The following is a 22566-nucleotide window of genomic DNA, read 5'->3' on the forward strand; positions in this document are numbered from 1 at the left end:
GTGTTTTCTACACACATTTTTAAAAAAACTAGTGGGGTTCTTTTTAAATTTATATTTGGAGATGATTATAGATTCACATGATACATAAAAAATGATACAGAGAGATCCTGTATATACCTAACCTAATTTCCTCTAATACTAACATTTGTAACAGAATAATAGCTTCTGGATGTGTTGCTAGCAGAATGTACTCCCCCTTCCTTTTAACAACCATACCTATTCCTTTAATGTTCTATCCCTTTGCCCAATATTCTAAATTCTAAAGAGAGTTCTCATCTAAATAGTCAGTTGCTAAAATGATCTGTCTTTAGAACCCAGAACTATAAGAGCATTTGTAAAGAGCATTTGTTGTGCTGGAACATAAAGTATACAAGTTAACTTGCAGAAAAGCAATATATCTATCTGAAAAGAAAATGCAGGTGTTGGTCCTGCTGGAGGTTGTAGTCCAAGGAGATAGTCTGGGGAAGAAGAAAAGGAGACAGGCACTCAAGAGAGGATAGATCTAAAATGCATAGACTTCCTGCCTATTTTTTTCACTGTATCCCCTTTTTCTCCTATAAAAGCTCTTCATGCCCTGAGCTACCACCCCTCATAGAGATCTGAGAAAAAAAGAAGCTCCTGTATCTTCTTTGAAGCCAAGTTTGAATAAACCTGACTTCTTCCACCAACCTCCATCTTTGAATATTTGGATCATTTCAAGGTGTGAGCAGCATGGACATTTGAATCTGGTAACAATTTTGGTGACCCAGCCAAGAATTAAAGGGGTCCTCTTCTGAGCAGCATGACCCTCTTGGTTCAGACCAGGGAAAGGGGATTTAGCTCATCATGGGGAGCTGAACTTCTGATCTAAGATTCTTCTCTCCTACTCATAGCATTGGTTGCCTAGAAGTACGTGGTTGGTGGCAAGGTAATTAACTCCAGCTGGGTAAGTCACAGTAGGAATGGATCATCTATACTGCTTTAGAGTTTTGACTAGCCATATGGATCTCACTTGGATCTGTTTGCAGTACTAGCTGATATGAGATAAGCTGTCTCCACCATTTTGGAGGATTGACTAGCCATCTGACCTCACTAGAGTCATTTTTGCAGTACCAGTTGGAGTGTGGAGGAGAAGCTCAGTTCTGATACCACCTAAGGAGCCTCTTAGCCATATACTAGTTGACTGGACAGCATGCAGCTTTGATCCTAAGACTAAAAAGTAGTTGAAATACTATTGTAACACTGCAATGCCTATGTATGGGTTATATTGTAATGGAAGATGGTCACTGGATAAATCTTTAAATTATCATACTCTTCTGGTGGAATATACCTGTTGCAATCCCAGCACTCTGGAAGGCTAAGGCAGGAGGACTGAAAGTTCATGCCCAGCCTGAGCAACTTAGTGACTCGGCGAGACCACGTCTTAGAATTTTTTTAAAAAAATTTTAATGACTAAGGATGTAGTTCAGTGTGAAGGCCCTAGGTTCAATCCCCAGTACTGCAAAACAAAAACAAAAATAAAAACCCTCTTTTACAACTGGAATTGTTTTGTCAAAGATCAGGTAAGTGGGATGAAATCTACTACATATAAGCTTTCATGCTATTGTACAATGAGGATTCTAAGGAAGAGGGAACTAAATTTATGGTTCAGAGAGGAGAGAAAGACTTCATTCCCTTCCTGGACAGTAAAACTCAGAAGGAAAGAAAAAATGAAATTAGTGTGTTAAATGTTTTAAATCTACAGCACTACCAGACTCATAGATGATGAGAGAGCCACTGGAACTGTGTCTCACTCACTATATGAAAGGGAGACAAGGACAGTTGCTCTTGAATGACAAGAGTCAGTCTTGACAACCACCTTACAATACTGATGGACCTATAATGCCTCAAGGTTTTGAAAATTTCAGGTCTTTGGTGAGAGTTTAACCAAAGACTTAAGAGATCTGCACTTGGAAGAGGAGGTCTTGCTGCAATATGTTGATGATTTTCTGATAGCAAGACCTGATTATGAAAAATATCAACCTCACATCACTTGGTGCTGCATTACCCTGCACTCTGTGAATACAAAGTGATACCCTATAAGGCTCAGATTTGTAATCAGGAGTAACTTACCTAGGGATTTCAATTAATATAAGGAAAATGGGCCTTAATGTCCAATTGGAAACAAGCAATCACCAGCATCAAAGTTCTTGTAAATCGAATGCAGCTGCAAGGGATTCTAAACACGACAGGATTCTGCTAAATTTAGGTTTCTACTTTTGGACTTACAGTTAAATTTCTTTACAAAAACTTGACAGGGATGGATTTCAGACCCTTATACTGGACTGTTGAGTGCCAATAAGCATTTAACATAGTTCCAGAAAAATTAACATTAGTGCCACCCTTAGGGATACCTAACACTCAAAAGCCCTTCAAGTTGTTTGTTTATGAGAAACAGGGCATAAGTTTATGGGTTCTTTTCAGATGCTTAGAGAGTCTCAATTTATAGATTATTTCTCCAAACAACTGTAACAAATAGTCAAATGATAATCACCCTGCCTCCAACTGTTTGCAGCCACTTTTGATATCTTTTTTTTTTATCAGGCTGGGCATATCAATATTTATTGAAATACTGAAAAAAACCCTCCATTTTGTTGAGAAATTCCTGGCAAGAACTGACATGACAATATGTATTTCACTGACACAGTAAGAAAATGTCAATGTGTAACTGACTTCACACTCTAAACATTGCTTGATATGTAATATAAATATCCAGACATTACAGATTGTCTGTTAACAAACATAGACCAACTATCACAAACCAAGCTAAGCCAAAAACCTTTATGTTTCAGTCTGCTTTTACTAATAAGTCCTGTGATTGATAAGTCAGTTGGCTAAGTCAATGTCTGATTACAAACTGGTTAATGATTCACATCAGAGAAATTCACTGGCCAGTTTTGGAAGGGGCACGGATAGCTGTAGCACTATCTTGCTTATCAGCCGCTGTCCTTGTTTTCACCAGCAGTGTGGGTGTGACTGTGTTGTGAACCACTCTCGGGTGTAAGCCACCTGCTGAACAACACACCAGTATTGTACATTTTTCAAGTTCAAATTCAGTGAGGAGTATTGTATGTTTAAAGTAAGGAAACACAGATTTTTAAGAATCCACAGATTTGGCATTTTTTTTTTGATGTTAAAGACCTTCCCAATAACTATTCTAATCTCCACATCGCCTCCCCATGCTACACACACGTAGCAGAGCCCTTTCATTAGCCATTGACTGCGCCATTCCTCTCCACCTGCCGTTAGCTAGCTTGGTCCCTAACTAAGGGAAGCAATGCGGCTGCCATTCTCATAATGCTTTCGATCTGTGCTCTGATCAGTGAGTTTTCATTGCTCTTTGAGCCATGAAGACAAAACAGGTGACTGAGACCCTGCACAAGTTGATGCCCAGCTTGGCTAGGGTGTACCCATCATGTGGACAAGCTTCAGAGGTGATTAACAAAAATAATAAAATAATCTTCTTTGTACACACTGAAGTAATAACTCATATCTTTGGTATACAACTTATAATGCTTGAAAGGAAAACCAGGTAAGACTCCACCTTGTTAAATTTACTTGAACAGAGGAAGCTACGAGTCACATAATTTACAATCGATATTAAATAAGCTACAGTAAGAATTATAATTATGGAGCTTTACAGACATTTAATCAAGTAGGATGATTTTAATTCATTAAGACCCTTCTATGTCCCTGAACTATGTTCCACTAACTTGAAGACATGCTACAGTAAACACATATATTTGGTTTCTTCAGTCTTGGCTATCTCTTATACAAAGGTGAAACCAAGGTACAATAAATTAGCATCATAATTGTCTACAGTTGAAACTATGATATACAATATAAATAAACTATTCAAAAGCCAGAAACATTTATGAAAAAAATTAAGGGGGGGTAGACTTTTATCTTTTACAGTTTCTATAAGTGATTGTGTTGCCGATCATCTCAAAAAATTAAAGTCTAAATGAGATTCCTGTTTTTGATTTTAGTGTCTCACAACATACAATAATTAAGTACTGTTAAAAATAATTACCAATCAGAAAAATAACATTAAAGAAGTTACGCTTTTTGCTATTTTGCAATATCACAGTCCCCCCCCCACCCCTCCCAGGACCTAAAGAATGTGAACACTATATTTTTTATTTGACTTTAAAGTATTAATACTTTATTTCAAACAAATGTTGATCCACATCTGCACAGCTACCTTTTAGAATCATGAAATAAGGCAAGACTTTCATACTGTGGCATTTCGTGTTAATAATACTGACAGCATTGTTCTGAGAGGTTTTTTTGCAATTCTTTGTCCTCAATATTTGTTCTGCAGCAGACTTTGGCCTATGACTTAGAAAGGTATCACTCTCTTCCTTTCCCTTTTGGGAAAGATTTGAATTACTTTGATATCTTTCCAGGCTACATGTAAAAAATCAGTTTCTATCCCAAGTTTAGGAGGTTCTCATTTGCAACTAGAATGAACCCTGGGTCAGTCGGTTTATCAGCTCATCCTTTTCATTTTGCATAGCTTCACATGCTTCAATTTTTATGTTCAACTACTTAGAATTGTGACTATTTGACATCCCAGCAAAAGGTGTTTAATATCTTACTTTTAAATGAATACAAACTTTGACGATTAAAAAGACAGATCCTAGTAAGCCTTTTGGTCAGAAATTCTTATGAAATTCAACAATGCCAAAGCCACATTTCAGCAACAGTAGCAGAAATAAGACCTAACTTGCTTTAGTTATGGAGTATTTCCTTAAAAAATGTGTATATTCCAAATTCATATTCCTTAATATTAATTAATGCTTATATATGATAGAAGAAGGACATTGCCTTTTTTTTCCAATCATGAGCATGTGACAAAACAAACCGGAACATATTTAAAATGGCAAGTTGACGTATTTATAGACTGTTCTTAATAGCTGTTTGCAGGTCTACAACACAGACATTCAGAATTCATGATTTAGTGGAGCTACTATTGGGTGTGTCTGACCACATGACCTTAGTACAGATTCCGTGGTCACAGGGCAGAAGGTACAGGGGCCCTTCAGAGGAAGAGGGAGGAGCAGTCACAGGTGCGGCTGATGCATTCTTGAGAACTGTTTTAGTTCAGCTTCACCATGGAGGAATTCTGTAAACGCAAACACCACACTGAACAAGGCTAATTAATAACACAGATTAGTTTCTAAATTTCTTTTTTTTTTGGTACCGGGGATCGAACTCTGGTCCTTGTGCCTGCGCAGCAAGCAGCAAAACTGCTGAACTAAATCCCCGGCCCAGTAGTTTCTAAATTTCTTCACAGTGGAGATCAGCTTAAATATACAAGAATTGTTCTGTCCAATTTTATTCTGACACAGTGTTGGAATCCGTCTGTGAGTTCAATCCACTCCATTACAACGTCTTTCGTATGAACCCTTTGGGGATGTGAAGCCTTTGATTCACAGTTTGCAATACAAATACCCTGATACATCATTTATTTGCTATTAAGTATTTGATTATTATGCTTTTTAAAATTCAATATCTTTAAACCAAGTTTTTATTTAGTGTTGCTTGGAGCAGTTCAGAGTATTTTTTTTCTCTTCCTGTTCTTCTTCCCCTCCCCACCTCAACTCTTTTTGTTCTGAAAGCAGCGCTCCTAGGGTTGTAACTTACACTCTTTTTGCATGCAACATTTCGATGAGAAGGTTATTATAGGGGACATCCCCCATTCAGGTGCTTGTAGTAGAGGTATTCTTCAGCCTGCATGCTAATCACTCGGATTTCCAGTAGTCAAAGTAGTAGCTGCCCAAACTTGTCTCCTTGTTGTGGGTAGTTGCAAAGTGTATAGTCTAGCAGGGCCGTGTTGACTTGTTCCTGGACACCTTCGACCAGCTGGAAGTTCTCGAGGTTTTTGACATCTAAACTAAAGAGCACCAAGAACTTTAGACACACAAACTCTCACTGATCCAACTGTAGGTTCCGAAGTTTTCCCACCAGCTCCTGTGCGTGACTCATGAGGTTGTTGAGGGTGGCGCCAGCTTGTGATGCTATTATAGAATAGTCCACTTGTTGCACAGTAACCAGGAAGATTGAGCCTTCCTTTCCATGGACCACTTGCCAGTAGATGTGGTCGAGGATTAAGAGCTCACTCCAGCAGTTCTGAAGCAGCTTCATTTGGTCATCAACCTTAAGTTCTCAGAAGAAGATGCTACTCCTGGCCCACTCAACAGTGGAGAAGAGGGTTTTGTCCACCATTTTGCATATTAGCCCAAATGTGCTCAGCTTTTCTTGCTTGCTGCAGTTAGCTTGCTCTTGCTGCAAATAGGCCATGATTTTGGCTTGCACTTGAGGCTCGTCTGGCTCACACTTTAAAAGTTCCAGTATCAGATGAGGGATGCTCGCTGGAGAGCTGGTCTGGTAACCATCCACATAGGAGTAGCCCATGATGGACTCAGGAGAGCTGGTGTAGGGGTCTGGGTACTCAGACTTGATGGCCCTGCTAGGAAAATGGCCATATGTTTGGTAACCTTGCAGGCTGCCATGAGGTGGCATTGTCATGCTAATGGGGGATGTGACAAAAGGACTTCTGTCATAGTCTGTAGGAGGCAAGGCAGCATGGTTCAGAGGTAGGCCTTTGGAGGCAGAGTGGATGTTCTGAATTGCAGAGGAGATGGTCAGGTCAGAGGGCATTGCTTGGATCACCTGAGACATGGCTTCTAGCTTAAGTCCATTGGCTTAGATGAGGGCTTTTTTCTGTTGCTTCAGGGCCCTGTCTCTCTTATACATTGGGCCAAACTTATTCCTTCCTCCACGCATTCGGTCAGCTCTTACCACTTCTAGTTTCATTCCAACACTCAGACATTTTTGAAATCGACAGTAAGGACAATGTTTTCTCTGTGTTTTGTCAATTTGGCAATTCTGGTTTTCAATACGTGTGTACCTTTTATTATTTTGGACTGTTCGCTTAAAAAATCCCTTGCAGCTTTCACAGGTGAGCAGCCCATAATGGTACCCAGACACTTTATCACCACACATGGAGCAGAGCTCTTCAAGGTCTTCATCATAGGAGTAATTCACCATTTTAAACTGAAACACTGGCATGTTTTCCGGCATCGGCCCCTGTTCCCCATGCGATCAAGCCGGTCTCAGGGCTTCCGTCTCCACTTTGGGCAGCATGACTGGGCGGCTGCGCGTGGCACTGGGGCGTCAAGGTCAGTCCAGGAGCCCAGCAACTCCCTCTCCTGCCTGGTCCGCTCCTCTGGCGCATCTGAGTGCAGCCCCTTCCAGCTCCAAGGGTGACGGTGCGGGGAAGGACGCGGGGGAGCTAGGAGGAGGGAGGTAAGCAGGGGCGGGGGCCGGGTGGGGGAGCTCTACTTTTGATATCTTAAAAGTGCAGAAAAGTTTACCTTGAGACAGTCTATTATGGTGTTTGTACCTTAAGCACTGACTATTAGAACAAAAAGGAAGATACTGGATGATGGTGGGACAAATGGGCAAATAGCCTATTTTGCTGGGCAACTAAACATTGTCTTGCAAACTGTCACAGCCCTAAATCCAGCCACCTTTCTCCCAGTAATGGAAACTGACTCTGATTTGGAATATAATTGCTTAGAAATTCTCAAGAGTCTATTCAATCAGGCTGCATTTGTCAGTTCAACCCTGGCAGCTCACAAGTTTGAACTATACAAGGACGAGGAGATTCACAGAAGAAGTACAGGATGAGCTACATGTGTTATAGTAATGCTGGATAACATAAGAGAAGCCTATGCCCTTTCAGTCAGCACTTCTGTGCAGAAGCTAAATTAAGTATATTCACTAAGGCTTTACCCAAGTAAATATACCAATTCCAAATATGTCTTTTTCACAGTGCATACACATTGAGCTATTTGGAACAAAAGGAAACTATTAACTTCAAGTAATAAGGACATCAATCAACTGATGGAAATAAAAATCCTATTGGGAAGAACTGCTTTATCAGCCCAGGTGGATAGTATACATTGCCCAGAATACCAAAAGGTTTGACTCCCATGTGACTAGAAAAAAATCAGAAAGTTAAAAGATGCTCAAAGCAAGGAGAAAGAATTTATTGGGGCTTTGATATCCCACTTAGCATTGTCTAAAGTTTAAACCTCACTACACAGAATGGAATGAGGAATGAGCCTAAGAATAAGTTTTTTCTAATATGAATTCTGACTCACTATGGAGAAGTAATGACCAAGAAATGTTTTTACTTCCAGAAGCCCTGGTGCATCCTTTTTTTTATTTTTTTAAGCTCAGACTGGCCTCAAACTTGTGATTCTCCTGCCTCAATCTCTTGAATTTTGGTATGTACATCGCTAGGCCCAGCTGGTGTATCAAATTTTAAAATACTACATGAAGGGACATATTATGGCAGGGATGCACTAGCAGATTTAATATGGCCTTACTTGAAAAGTCCACACCTTCAAAAGACTGTGCAAAAAGGGTTACACAAGGATTCTATACATGTGCAAAAAATAACCCCCAAATAAAACACATTCTACCTATGAAAGGGGTACAACATAAAGGGTCATGTCCCTTTGTAGACTGGCAAATCAACTTCACTCAGATGCCCCAAACAGATGGAAATTTTAAATTTGTATTAGTATTTTTGGACACTTTCTCATGTTGAGTAGAGGCATATTCTACTAGAACTGAGAAAACAACAGAGGTAATTAAATTCTTGTTCAAGGAAATTATTCTCAGGTTTGAACTACAGACCTCTAGGTAACATGATTATGAGTTAGTTGTTTCTGAAGTCACCCCAAAGGTGAGTAAAGCTTTACAAATAACTTGAAAACTGCACTTATAATGAAGACCATACTCCATGGGAAAAAAAATCAGCCATATCTTTTTTTTGTTTTTGGACCTTGCGCTTGTGAGGCAGGCAGCAGAACCACTGAGCTAAGTCCTCGGCCCTGAAATCAACCATATCTTAAAGAAGAAATCAGGTAAATTTTATCAACAGATACATTCAAAATAAGAAAATCTTGCTTACAGCTCTGCTTCCCTGAAGTGGGCTAAAGTTAAATTGCTTTAAAATTGTAAATGGGAGATCCTTTCAAATTAGAAAATGAAGCTAGGATTAAACAATATGTATAACAATTGGTCAGCTATCAACTACTTTGCATCAATTTACTCTTTCCAGGTTTTCCCATCCCATGGATGAGCTGTTCTACCTCTTCCATTCTGGAGACAAGGTACCAATAAAAACCTGGAAAACCCAAGCGCCTGAAGAACAGGTGGTTGAGAAGTGGAAGGATGCATATGATGTACTATTAACACCCCATGTTTCACTGATGCTCACAGGAATAAAGGCTTGGATTCATCACCTTATAGTAAAGCAAACTACCAGAGCAGCTCCTTCTTGGAGCTGTCCTCAGCAGAATTATTTTGGCCTCCCCCACTAATTCTTTAACATCCTATCTCTTTTATTCATTATTTATTTACTGGTTTCTTTCTGCCTTTTTCTTATTTTTAAAATTTACCTTTAAAATAAACTTTACAAAATTTTTTAATTTGGACAAATTATTACTTTTTTTAGTAAAATAAAATACATTATTTTAAAATGGAAACTCCCTTTTTAATAGAATTTCTTCAGTATTGTAAATTCTAAAGAGAAGTCTCACCTAAGTATACAATATTTTAACTGTTAAATAATCTTTGTTTAAACCCAGAACATCTGGTGGCCTCTGTTAATATTTCTCATTTCTTTAGTTGTCATTAAATAATTCAAAGCATGTGAATTAACTTGCAGAAAAATAACGTGTCCTTACGAAAAGAAATTGTGGGGGCTAGCTCCAGGAAGTCTAGGTCCATGAAGATGTTCTAGGGAGGAAGAAATGGAGAAATACTGTATGCTTTAAAGAGGAAGGCCCCACTCTATCCATGGGTTTCTTTGCCAATTTTCTCATTATACCCCCCTTTTCTCCTATAAAAGCCCTTCAAGACCCTGAGCTCTCTTAAGACAGAGATTTGAGATTAAAAGAAAGAAGAGGCCAACTTTGAATAAATCTTGTTCTTCACTAACTCCTGTCTCAAATTTTTGGTCACTTTGAGTAGCAGGTAGCACAGACATTTGAATCTGGTAACATCTTGCATAACTATACTTGTACTAGTCAGCTTTCTGTCACTGTGACAAAATACCTGGAAAAAACAACTTAAAAAATAAAAGATTTATTTTGGTTCACAGTTTCAGAGTTTTCAGCCCACGACTGGTGGGTTCCATTGTTATGGGCCTGCAGTGAGGCAGAAGATCATGACAGAAGGGCATAGTGGGTCAAAGATGGCCACCTCATGGCAGTCAGGTAGCAGAGAGAGAAGAAAAAGAACTAGAGAGGAAGAGGCCAGTGATTGAGCCCTCAAGGTCAGGCCTTCTTCAACTTGGCCCCATCTCCTGAATCCATCACCTCCCAATAATGCCATCAAATTATGATCTCATCAATGATTAATCTACTTGATGAAGTTAAGCATCCTTGTGTAATCACTTCCCCAAAATCCTCAGTTGGTAATCAAGCCTTTACCACATGAGTTTTGGTGGGCATTTCACATCAAAATTATAGGAGCTAGGCTGTGGCTCAGTGGTAGAGCACTTGCCTGGCAAGCTCGAGATCCTGGGTTCAATTCCCTAGCACCAGGAAAAAAATAAAAAATAAACATATTTAAAAATCAAGTTTCAAATTCAAACCCTGAACAATACTATAATGTTATAATAAAGAAATTGGCATTAATCGATATCACTGAACTTGTTCAGAGTTTATTAGTTTTTCATGTACTTATTTGTGTGTTTAGTTGTGTTAATTTTATCACATATACATATACAGACTAGTAAAGAGATAAGAACTTTGTACTGCCTTTGATAGTTACAGCCACCTGCCTCATTTCACCCCGACAACTGCTTTTTCTGCATCATTCTAATTTTGTCATTTTGAAGGTGAGACATGAACTTAATCTTATAACATATAACCTTTTGAGACTAGCTTTATTCATTCAAAAATATTTCCATGAGATCCATCCAAATTACACTATGCTTCAGTAGTCCATTCCTTTTCATTGCTGAGTAATATTTCATAATATATGAATGAACAATAGCTTTTTGTTTAAACAGTTACCTCTTGGAGGACTCTGGTAGATTTGGGCTTTTATGAATATAGCCACTATAAAAAGTAAATGTTTGTGTATGAAGATTGTTTTCCTTGCTCTGGAATAAATGCACAAGAGTATAACTTCTGGATGTGTGGTGCTATAGTTTCGGTCTTGAATGTCCTCCAAAGGCCAATGTTCTGAAGGCTGGGTCCAACCTGTTACGCTAGTGGGAGGTGTGGAACCTTTAAGAAGTGAGAGCTAGTGGAAGGAAGTTTTCAATAGAGGTCTCTCTCTTCCCCCCCTTCCCTCCCTCTCTCCCCCTCTCTCTCCTCCTCCTTCTCTTCTTCCAGACAACATGAAGTGAATAGCTTTACTCTACCCCAAACTTTGCTCTACCACACATTCTGCCAAAAGGTAAATCTCTGAAACTTTGAGCCAAAATAAAGCTTTTCCCTTTTTAAGTTGATTTATCTCAGACAGTTTTCTCAGCTGTGGAAAGGTAACTAACAATATTGTTAACACATACTTAGTTTTGTAAAAAACTGCCAAATTTAACCTAAATGATTATACCATTTTACATTTCCAACAGCAAAATGTTTGATCCAATTTGTCTGATAGCATTTAGTGTTTTGTTTTGTTTTGTTTTTTGGTACCAGGGATCAAACTCGGGTCCCTGTGCTTGTGCAGCAGGCGGCAAAACCACTGAGCTAAATCCCCGGCCCTTAGTGTTCTTATTAAAGTTTTACATTAATGTTTAATGGACACAAAAAACAAAAATTGTACATATTAATAAGGAACCAATGATTCTTCAATGCTGGTATACATTGTATAATACTCAAATTAGGTTAAATATATCTGTCTTCTCAAACTATTATTTCTTTATAGTAAAACATTAAAAATCTTTTCCCATAGATTTCTGAAATATATTGAATATTATCATTATCTATAATCACCATACTGTGACTACCTAATATAACATAACTTAGAACCATTGATCAACTTTTCCCCCTTCCTCTCTCCCTAGCACTGGTAAGTACCAGTCTACTCTCAACTTCTCTAAGATCTTTTTTTAGATTTTAGATATGAATGAGATCCTATGGTACTTGTTTTTCTGAGTCTGGCTTATCTTACTTAACATAATGAGCTCCATTTCCATTGATGTTGTCACAAATGACAGGATCTCATTCTTTTTATGGCTGAATAGTATTCCACTGTGTATAAGCACCACATTTCTTTATTTATTCATCAACTAATGGATACTTAATTGTTTCTATTTTTTGGCTATTGTGAATAGTGCTGTAGTAACATAAGAGAGCAGATATCTCTTTACCATATCAATTTATTTCCTCTGGATATATCCCCAGTAATGATACTTCTGGATCATATGGTAGTTCTGTTTTATTTTTATTAGTGGGAGGGGTTAAACACAGAGCCTTGTGCGTGCTAAACACACTTGCTCTACCATTGAGCTACTCTCCCAGCTCTATATAATTTTGTTTCACAATACTGGAGATCAAACTCAGAGCATGTACTCTCAATTCCCCTATTTTTAAAATTTTAGGAGTCTCCATCCTTCTCTTTATAACAGCTGTACTAATTTATATTACTACCACTGTGCAAGAGTTCTCCTTTCTCTGCATCCTTAACAGCACTTTTTATCTTTTGTCTTTTTGAAAATAGTCATCCTTACTGGAGTGAGGTGATAGTTCACTGTGGTTTTGATTTGTATTTCCCTAATATTAGTGACACTCAACATTTTTTTCATATATCCATGGGTCACTTGTATGTATTCTTTTGAGAAATCTCTATTTGGGTATATTACAGTAGACCCTTGACTCATGAGCTCAGTTCGTTCCCAAAGGCTGGTTGTAACTCAGGTTGGTCAATTGATGGCTCAGGCTCCTCTACACAGCCTTCACAGTCTCCTGTGTACAGGCAGATCTCAGTGTTTTCAGAGAGGGATTGGCCCAGGATTTCTCAATTAACCCCATACAGAGAAGGATGTTATAATGTTCCTTTCAGAACTCTTTTAAGGGTTAAATCTGTATCTGAGGCTATCTGGAAGCACAAGTGGACACCGTTCAGGTCAGAACTCAAGACTTTGGTTGTACGTTTAAAATTCTGGTCATAACCCAAATTGTTCATATCACTGACATAGAAGTACCTCTTTCTGTTTCTGTTTTCAATTCTTCTGAGTATACATCAAGGAATAGAATTGCTAGTTCATACAGTACTTCTATGTTAAACTTTTTGAGGAGGCACCAAACTTTTTCACAGTAGCTGCAAAATTTTACATCACTACCAACAATGTACAGTATAAGGTTCCTAATTTCTCCACATTCTCACCTACACTTGTTATTTTCCACTTTTAAATTATATCCTTACTAGTAGAGGTAAAGTGGTATCTTATTGTGATTTTGAGTTATACTTCTTGAGTAATTAATGATATGGAGTATCTTTTCATGGTTGGTTATTTGCATATAATTCTTTGAGAAATATCTATCCAAATCCTTTGACCATTTTTATAATTGGGTTATCTTTCTGTTATTGAGTTGAAGAAGTTCTTTACATATTCTGGATACTATTGAATAAACATATGCTCCTGTCTGGAATGCTTTCCTTTCCCATATAAAATAATATTTTTCCTTCAAGGCTCAACCCAAACACACCTTGGATCATATGGATTTTTTTCTTTCATTCATAGAACAGGAATGGCCTTTTTCTCTACTGAGTTTCCCCTGCACTTATTCTTCTCTGGAAGGCTCTTGTGACAAATGGCCTTATTCTTGGTTATATTACCTGTAAACATACCACATCTCCTTCACTAGCTAGAAACATCTCTTTTGGCATGACTATATCTTATTCAACTGCATCTTTTAAGCACTCAGCAGAAAGCCTAGCATACAATAGGTATCTAGAGAATATGTGCTAAATAAACTGCTAAGGCAATAAAAAGGGCTAAGCTGTAAGTATGGTTTGCAATGGGGACATATTTGAATTATGTGTGGAAACTACACAGAGTATGTCTGGCATGTGAATCCATGGTTGATACTGTAAAGGGAAAGGTATGGCTGGTAAAGGAGAGGTGCCATGTGCTCCTGTGCCACATGAACACAGGAGTAGCTCGCCCTCTCTATAGCTTGGCCCGTGCTGGTTTTCTTCCATGGCACCAGACACATCTCCTCCTACCCTCCACCCCAGTTCCTACTTTCCTACCTTATATGTACATCAGTCTCCAGACCAGAGGCTCCTTCTTCAACAGCTTTCTCAAAGGCCATCATGGTATTTTCTGGCCCTGCCTGTGGAAGAAAAGCAGATCAGACCCCTATGCCTCAGTCTCTCCTCCCAATATCCCTTTTAGAATAAAGATGGAATCTAGGAATGAAAGCACTTTGGGAAGCAGGGCCTGGTTCCTTTCATTCTCCTTTCAAAGAGGCTACCTGTATTCTCCTCTGTCTGATCTGTCATTGGATGAAGTAGAGAGAAATAGACTGAGAGTAAGGAGACATGGGTTTAAGTCTAACCCCTAAAATTAACTCCTTATTCTTGTCATATCAAGACAAGCCCATGTTCTTTCCAGGGGCTCCTATGTTACTGAGGTTTCTTTCTCTCACCCACGTGCCCGCCCCATTCTCATTCAGGTTCATCATACTCGGACCTACCATGGGTGAACCTCTGTGTGCAAAGAAGGCTGGCTTAGGTCCCAACTCTTCCTTCTCTTGAATGCAGGGAGAATAAATCCCCAGTGGCATCGCATAGAGACATATGAGAATAAGAAAAAAGGGCAATCCAACAGCCAATTGTAGAGCTAAAAAGTTGGAAGGAGAAGAAAGTGAAAGAAAAGGAAAAGAGGGATGGAAAACCATTATCGTGCAACTAACTACCTTAAACCAGTAGTCTGAGTAAATATCCTGTCCACAGGGTTCACTGACTCTCGATTGGCTGATTTATTTTCTATTTCTGTCACATCCCTCCTTACTTTCAGGCCCTTGGATATAAATGTATAGGACTGTCCAAATATAAAACACTACTATTAAGGTAACATTACTAAACTGAAAAATGATGGAGAAGAGAATAGAACAGAGAATGGGCAGGGAAGGAAGAAGAGGGAATGTTAAGAAGTCGATTCCCAAGAGGAACTTGGCTACTTCTGAGAAAATCCTAAAGCTGTAAAGATCATGTGAAAATGCCCCTGTATTCAGGTCATGCAGGACAGAGGAAAGGGCATTAAACAACAGAGATTTGGGGGGCCAGGGATTTAGCTCAGTGGTTCCGCCGCCTGCCTTGCAAGCAAAAGGTCCCAAGTTCGATCCCCAGTACCAAAAAAAAAAAAAAAAAAAAAGGAATGGAAAAACAAATACATTATAAACAACAGAGATTTGGGTTTTGAAGCCAGGCCTTATCATTTCCTAATTGTGTGAACAAGGACATGAACCTTAACCACTCTGGTCTTTACTGTCTTCTATAAAATAGGGCTGTCTTGCTGCAAACATCAACCTTACAGAGTTTTTATAACAGCATTGATTCATAATAATTATTCATAAACATTAGTTATTTGCTTCCCCTTTTCCCTCCCTTCCCTTGTCTCTCTCCCCTCCTCTCACTGTGCATAGGTACACACACATTCATATACAGAGCCTGTCCATAATCTCTGGTATTATAGGTCATTTCCCAACACTTACTATTTTAGAATTTTGAGGATTTTACCCATTTGTACATTTTTAAGTTACCACCTATGGTTCCATGATTTTCAAATCTAGGTCTCCAGCTCTAACCTCTTAACCTTGTGAATATATTACATTTCTTGAGTCTTTCTTTCTCGTAATATGCCATTCTGTGTCTTCTTATTCTAACTAAAATTTAGAAAATGAAAAAGAAAAATAATTTATTATTATCCTCTTTAAACTCTTTCCCCAAACATATTTCCTAAAGTTTACCCTCTACACAGAAATAAATACACGAACATACAATGGCACCATATCCAACCTGCATTCTCCTTGTCTGTAACCTCCCACAAGTCATAAAGCAAACACCCTTTATTTAACAAATAGCAAAAAAAGGAAGATACAGAGAGAAAATCCTACTGGTTTCTCAGTCAGTAAGGGTGGAGAGAGAGAACTCCATTCTCAAACCAAATTAGTGTACAGATTACATGCTCTTTTGTTTCCATTACAGTAGGAAACAGTAAGAGACATTTCTATGTTTGCTGTAAGTTCCTAGGTATTACACAGCCTCACAGAGGATTGCTTTGACTTATTTAGATATGTAATCAGTAAACTTTGGACCTAGTGTTAGCTGAATTAGTAACATTTGAATGTAAACTGAAAGAACTGTGCTTGTACTCTGACCAAGAGAAATAAAGGTATCCTCTATACTCACATGTGCCCCTAGATAGACAATGGATGACAACATAGAGAAAAATCTTATTTTTCTAAAGAATCCTTAGAAGAAGGTGTTTTTGGTCATGGAAATACTGAGACCATCCACGCGTAGTAGTTAACTGAGAACAAAATGAACACACCTATCTAACAAGCTAAAGGAATTTAAAAGAGACATAGGGTTAGCTAGCTACCAAGTTTCTGTTTTTCTGTGTAGAATATGCAAGTTAAAGTCAGAGATGAAGCGATCAGGCAAGGTTCTACCCAACATGACATACTTTTTCCTTCCAAATGCACCACGTAGAAGGTCAGAGGCCAGGAAATGATAACCATCAGAATTATGCAGCTCAGGTGCACGTAAGGAGCAAAGATCTGGGACAAAGTCAAAAGTCAGGCTATATACATCAGGACAGATAGTGCCAAGAGCTATAGGATGATACCTACCTTCAGTGACAGCCCAACTACCAGCCACCTTTCATTCCAGAATTTGAATAAAATCACCATTAAGAAAATGTGCACCAGGATCATTAACACAATCAGGATCTGGGGAAACAGAAAAGATCTGATTTCCAGGAACTAGGTTTGAATCAGGACTGTCCTTAGGAATTGTATGTGTATCTTCACAATATCAGAGACCTCATCTCCTTATTCTTTTAATCTAACCATCCTGCAAATCCCCAATCAGTTGCTTGAATGGTGGACCCAGTCACTTGATTTCTTTGATCCTCAGTCTTTGCTGTATAGCACAGCTAGGAAAATTACACAATTACATGTTTTGATGTTATACCAATTTGTCATTTCCAGCCTCAGTCAGGCCCTCAGCATGGCTTGGTTATCTCTCACTCAGATTCAACAATGGCCATTACAAATCTTCACCTCTTCTTTAAGCCTTAATGATATACTCAATATAAGTAAATAATATTTTATAATTGCCTCTTTGGGGAGGGTACCAGGGATCAAACTCAGGACCTTGCGCTTGTGAAGCAGGCAGCACCTCCGAGCTAAATCCCTGGCGATTGCCTCTTTTTTTGAGAGAGGTTCTCACTAGTTGCCCAGGCTTACCTCAAACTTGCTATTCTCCTTGCTCACCCTTCCAAGTGCTGAGATTATAGGTGTGTACTTGCCTTTTTGATGTATGTTTTCCCCAACAGACTAAAAACTTCATGAAATCCAGGATAATAATTGAATTACTTATGAACATATCCTCAGTGCCTTATGGAATGTCTGACACACAGTAAGTATCCAATAAATATCTACTGAACAGATTAAAACATCTGCTCTCCAGAACACTATATACTTCGACTTTCTCAACTTCTTCTCCTAATGTTTTTCGGGAAGTCTCAGATGACACTGAAAAATACAGTGGTGACAAAAGTGTCAGCATCCTTGAAAAGCACCGTAGTGGCTGTCCTCTATGCTTGAATGAAGAAGAGATGCTGCAACTGAATTGGGCATCCTGGTTTCAAAGGAGATGATGAGATCTTGCTGTGACACAAGCCAAATAGCAGTACTAATTGACTCAGGTAACATATGCAGAGTTTCTATAGTAGCCACAATATGGGGATGATAATCAGAATGGTTCAACTCATAGGAATTCCCAGTAGTGATTAATTGCTCAGGGTGCCCCCACCACAAAATAGATGGTGTTATCAATAAGGCCTATTTGTTTACTTTTCAACCTATATTCTTCCCCTAGAAGACCTCATGGCTTCAATTTCCATCTTTCTAAATAACTCTTACATTTATATTTTCAACTTGCATTTATCATTTGTATAACAAGAAACTTAAGAATGCTACTCAGAGAATTTGACATGTTTCCAGATTTGGGAAACACAAGCATGGTATCGTAACCGTGCCTGAAAAAGGCTATAAAAAAGCAAGACACAGCCAACGATAGAGGTGCACATCCATAATCCTAGCACTCTGTGAAGCTGAGGTAAGAGAGCTACACATTTGAGCCCAGCCTGGCCAACTTAGCAAGACCCTGTCTTAAAAAAATAAAAAAAGGGCTGTGGATATAGTTCAGTGTGCTAACCCTGTGGTCAATCCCCGGAAACCCCCACCACACACACACACACACACACAGACACACACACACACACACACACACACACACACACAGAGCAAAAGACTGTTCCTAGAGCTGCTCAAATCTACACTAGAACAAAATAAGAAAGGCTGTGTGTTGGAAATGTCCTATAGGCCCACAAATGACAGAGAAAATTTGTTCGTTCTGTGGGTACGAGATACAGACTCTTTGAGAGAAACCATGTTTGTATCATGTTTTTCTACTTCTATAAAAGAATTATTGGAAGTCTGGATTGAGATACTATGTGTTTACATTCACTTTGATACAAATTCATTTTTTAGAAATTAACTGAGTTTCTGTCTAAAAGCTCATCTAGGGGCCAGGGATTTAGCTCAGTGGTTCCGCCGCCTGCCTCACAAGAGCAAGGACCTGAGTTCGATCCCCAGTACCAAATAAAAAAGTTCATCTATTTGAGTCATACATATTTTTTACATCTTCAAGATGTAATTGAAGTTCTTCTGCTTCTTCTGCTTTTTCTCCATACATCTGTAAAATAGTGTTGTATCTTTGATCCAAATCTCTTAGCTGAATTAGAAGTTTGGGTATCTCCACTTTTTCTTCAAGCTCGTCGTTTTGATTTGTTAATTTAACTAGCGCTTCAGCCATTATTGATGGAGTTTTTTCTAGAGTACCAATTTCCAGCTGTAAATGTGAAATTTCCCCTTCCCTTAGCTTTAGCTGAGACTTCAATAACACTTGATTCTGCTCCCATCCTTACAACATCGTAAAGATTGCTGCCACTCACTGATGCAGACATTGGTCCAAATGAGTGATCATGAGACTGATCCTGAGACAGAAAAGATGTTTGTAGCCCTGCCATATCAACTCCACGTATTGAACTCCAACGTGACAAGGTGGGAGTACTAGAAACAGAAAATGACTTGTGTTCCTTTTCTTTTATTGCTTCTTGAGTGGAAATGGCTTTCTTTCTTTCTTGTTCAACTTTCATTTTTTCCAATTCTAATTGCCTACTCAACAATGTCTTTTCTTTCCTTGTCTCTACAAGTGTTCTTACATATTCATCTTTTAGGTTTTCTAATTCTACCTGGTACCAATTATTTTCTTCCTCCAGTTTTCTGAGCTTATTTTTCTCTGATTCTAGCTGGGCCTGCAGTCCATTGTTTTCTTGTCTCAAGAGAGAATTCTGTGATTCCTCAGAAGACATCTGGATTTTGTTGGCAAGGAGTTCTTCTGTAGCTGCATGTTCCCTTCCAACTGCTGCTGCTAACAAGGTCTGGGACTCACTAAGCCTATCAGAAATATTCTTCACCAGCTTCTCCCACAATGAAGTCTGGGACCCTAGGGTTGCTTGCAAATTTTGTATTTGTCTAAGCAATGTCTTGTTGTTGATGAAACGCTTTGACTCAGTTCTTGATTTCAATTCTCTGCTTCCTGGAGTCCCTGCTGAAGTTCACTGATCTCATGTCATAAATAATCCTCTTTTCTGGCAGCTGCTTGTTCTGCATGTTGCTAGTCTAAGGCCTCTACTCAAATTGCCAATGTTTCTTGCTGCTGGCAGGCTTCTTCTTGGGCCTTCTGTAGTGCTGCAGAAAGTTCTTTAGCTTTCATTTCATGAATCAGAGCTGCTTCCTGGGCCTCACTATCCTTTGCAGCATTGGCTTTGTGAAGATCAGTAAGTTCTTTGTATGCACTATCAAGAGTGGCCTGAATATTTTGGTTCTTTTCTTCAAGTTCATCTGTATCTATTTGAAGTCGAAGTCAATTTGAAGTCTATTTGGCATACTACTACAGAATTTAGTTTTTTAATATTTTCTCTATGTTGTTCCTCAACCTCTTCTTTGCCATCAAGAACCTATTTTAAATGGTGTAACTCCTCTTCTATCTCTTTAGATTTTTTTGCTCAGTTTTGCAATAATATTTTCATTGTCTCTGTCATTAGTTCTCAATTTCTTAATAATGTTAGAGTTATGCAGCTGCTGCTTTGAAAGTTTGTTGCTCTTTTCCATTAATGTTTGAATATGTTCATCTTTCTCTTTCAAAAGATCTGCAGTCTCACTACTATTTAATGGCAATTTCTTCTTTTACAGTTTTGGTTTCTTTTTTAGCAGCATCTCTCTCTTTGCAGGCTAGCTGAACTTTCTTTTCTACTTCTGCAATTCTTTGGGTGAATTCATCTTTCAAGGAAGAAATGCTACTGCTTTCTTCTTTCACTCTGAACATTTCATCTTTTAGGTTATCACAAGCTTCTTCTAAAAGTGCTTTTTCTTTACTAAGAGATAATAATGGAGGCTCCCTTTTTTTCCAGTTTCTCATTAAGAAATTCAACTGTCTTGCAAACATCTTCCTTCTCACAAAATGCTTCTGGCAGACTTTCAGCAGCTTCACACTGCTCTACCACCTTGTCCAAGACAGCATGTCCTTCATTTACAGGTGTAGAAGAAACCAATGTATCTGGCTGCTCACAGTTAACAGGAGTTGCACTTTGCCCACTTCCTTCCATTTCTGCTTCCTCAGAAGGTACACTTAATGTTTCATTTCTTCTTCTGCAGGTTTTCCTTCAATATACTCTTTATGGTTGAAGGATTAACTATAACAGGCACTAAAGCATATCCCTTGCCTGGCAGTTCATCATCTGAATTAATTTTGCTTACCCTCTGGTTATCTAATGACTGTACACTAAATGAGTCTATTCTTTCAAAAGCATCAGATGAGCAACAGCTCTTGTTTAGTTTATGGAAATCATCTAAATGATTATATTCAGGAAAAGCAGATACAGAGAGAAGCTGGAAAGATGTCTGTCTCAGGTTAAGACTTGATCTTGCATCTGTAGTCTCTTGCCTTGAATTCACTGAGCTCTCATTTATAACACTCTCATGATCTAAAACTTCGACATCACTGGTGGTAGAAATATCTGATGAGAAGGTACTAACAGGAGGAGAAGGAATACTGATTTGTCTGTCTTCATGTTTTTGTTCCATAGGTTCCAAAGCCACATTTCTGCCATGAGAGAGTGTGTAGAAATAACAGATACAGTTTCCATAGTTATCTTTACATTAGTTATGCTTTCATATACTTTCAAATGTATAGTTGGCACCTTCCCATCAGGTTCTTTATAAACAGTTTCTTCATGCTGGCCTTCAGTTCTAGGTGATAGAGTAACTACTGCCAGACTTTTCTCTGATATACAAAGAAGAGTCCTTCACTTTTGTATCAGTTGTTTCAGTAGCTTTTGACTGTACAGTGTGTAAAGACTCATGTAAGGTGCTTCTCACTTCTTCTCACTATGATTCAGCTGGAGGCTTTGATATCACTCGACTCTTCTGAATGGTCTGGACATCCATGGGAGAGAGAAGGGCACTGAAGAAATTTTCAGATTCATCTACTATAGTCCTCCAAACCGGCTTTGTAATTGCTTTAGGAGAGGCTGTTGGTGGACCCTGAGGTTCAGTGTTTGATTTCAACCCCAGCTTGAAGTAACCCATTCTCCACTAAGAGGGGAACTTACTCCCTGCTCTCCGTGGGGAATGGTCTCCACTCAGGTGCTCGGTTCCTCCTCCTGGATGTCCAGGACCCTATCAATGGACTTGTGGGCCTGGGGCAGGGCCCACTTGGCAAAGCTGGAGAGCTGGGAAGCGTTGAATAACTCTTCACTCCTCCTTAGGCGGCATCGAGAAGGCTGAGGGCCAGGCAGACCAGCCTCGGGCCCCAGGGAGGGTTCCGAAGAGTGGTCTTGACCCCTCCGCCACTCTGCAGCCCTGTCAGCAGGGAGCCATGGCCCCAAAGTCTTTCCTGAGACTGGAGAGCACCCTCAGTGACTCGCCCACACCAGAGAAGAAGGTACTGGTATCATTTTAAAGGAATTCAAACTATGAAAGCATGAAAAGACCTCAAAGGAGAAACTTCAGGGGGTTATAAGAAGACAGGCACTGACCCTACTAAGAAAGTGGCAGTCAGGGATCCCAGCAGAAAGTCTCTGAAAACACAAGGAAAAACACCATGGGAGAAAGAGTCAACTATGCATACACCCGATGCTCATATTGT

General features: G+C 39.0%; 1 protein-coding gene and 2 pseudogenes across 10 annotated transcripts in view; all 3 read right to left on the reverse strand.

The window, feature by feature from the left end:
- Window positions 1–22566, reverse strand: part of Gdpd4 (glycerophosphodiester phosphodiesterase domain containing 4) — a 106713-nt gene that overhangs the window by 43710 nt on the left and 40437 nt on the right. For 7 of the 10 annotated variants that reach the window (XM_087212006.1, XM_021248265.2, XM_021248264.2 and 4 more), the window contains 5 exons: window positions 16920–17018; window positions 16754–16847; window positions 15873–15950; window positions 14760–14905; window positions 14314–14396 (listed from right to left, as the gene is read on the reverse strand). In XM_087212006.1, coding sequence (XP_087068132.1) covers window positions 14314–14396; window positions 14760–14905; window positions 15873–15950; window positions 16754–16847; window positions 16920–17018 — 500 coding nt within the window. The remainder of the gene's footprint in view (window positions 1–14313; window positions 14397–14759; window positions 14906–15872; window positions 15951–16753; window positions 16848–16919; window positions 17019–22566) is intronic. The other 3 variants (XM_021248267.2, XM_021248271.2, XM_021248272.2) reach the window with 3 other exon arrangements.
- LOC106008134 (nuclear receptor subfamily 5 group A member 2 pseudogene) lies at window positions 5422–7199 on the reverse strand (annotated as a pseudogene).
- Window positions 18967–22561, reverse strand: LOC106008135 (TATA element modulatory factor pseudogene; annotated as a pseudogene).

The sequence above is a fragment of the Heterocephalus glaber genome, unplaced genomic scaffold (genome assembly GCF_053883595.1).
Source record: "Heterocephalus glaber isolate CG9 unplaced genomic scaffold, H.glaber_assembly_v1.0 deba00001428, whole genome shotgun sequence".
In the NCBI taxonomy this organism is placed as follows: Eukaryota; Metazoa; Chordata; class Mammalia; order Rodentia; family Bathyergidae; genus Heterocephalus; species Heterocephalus glaber.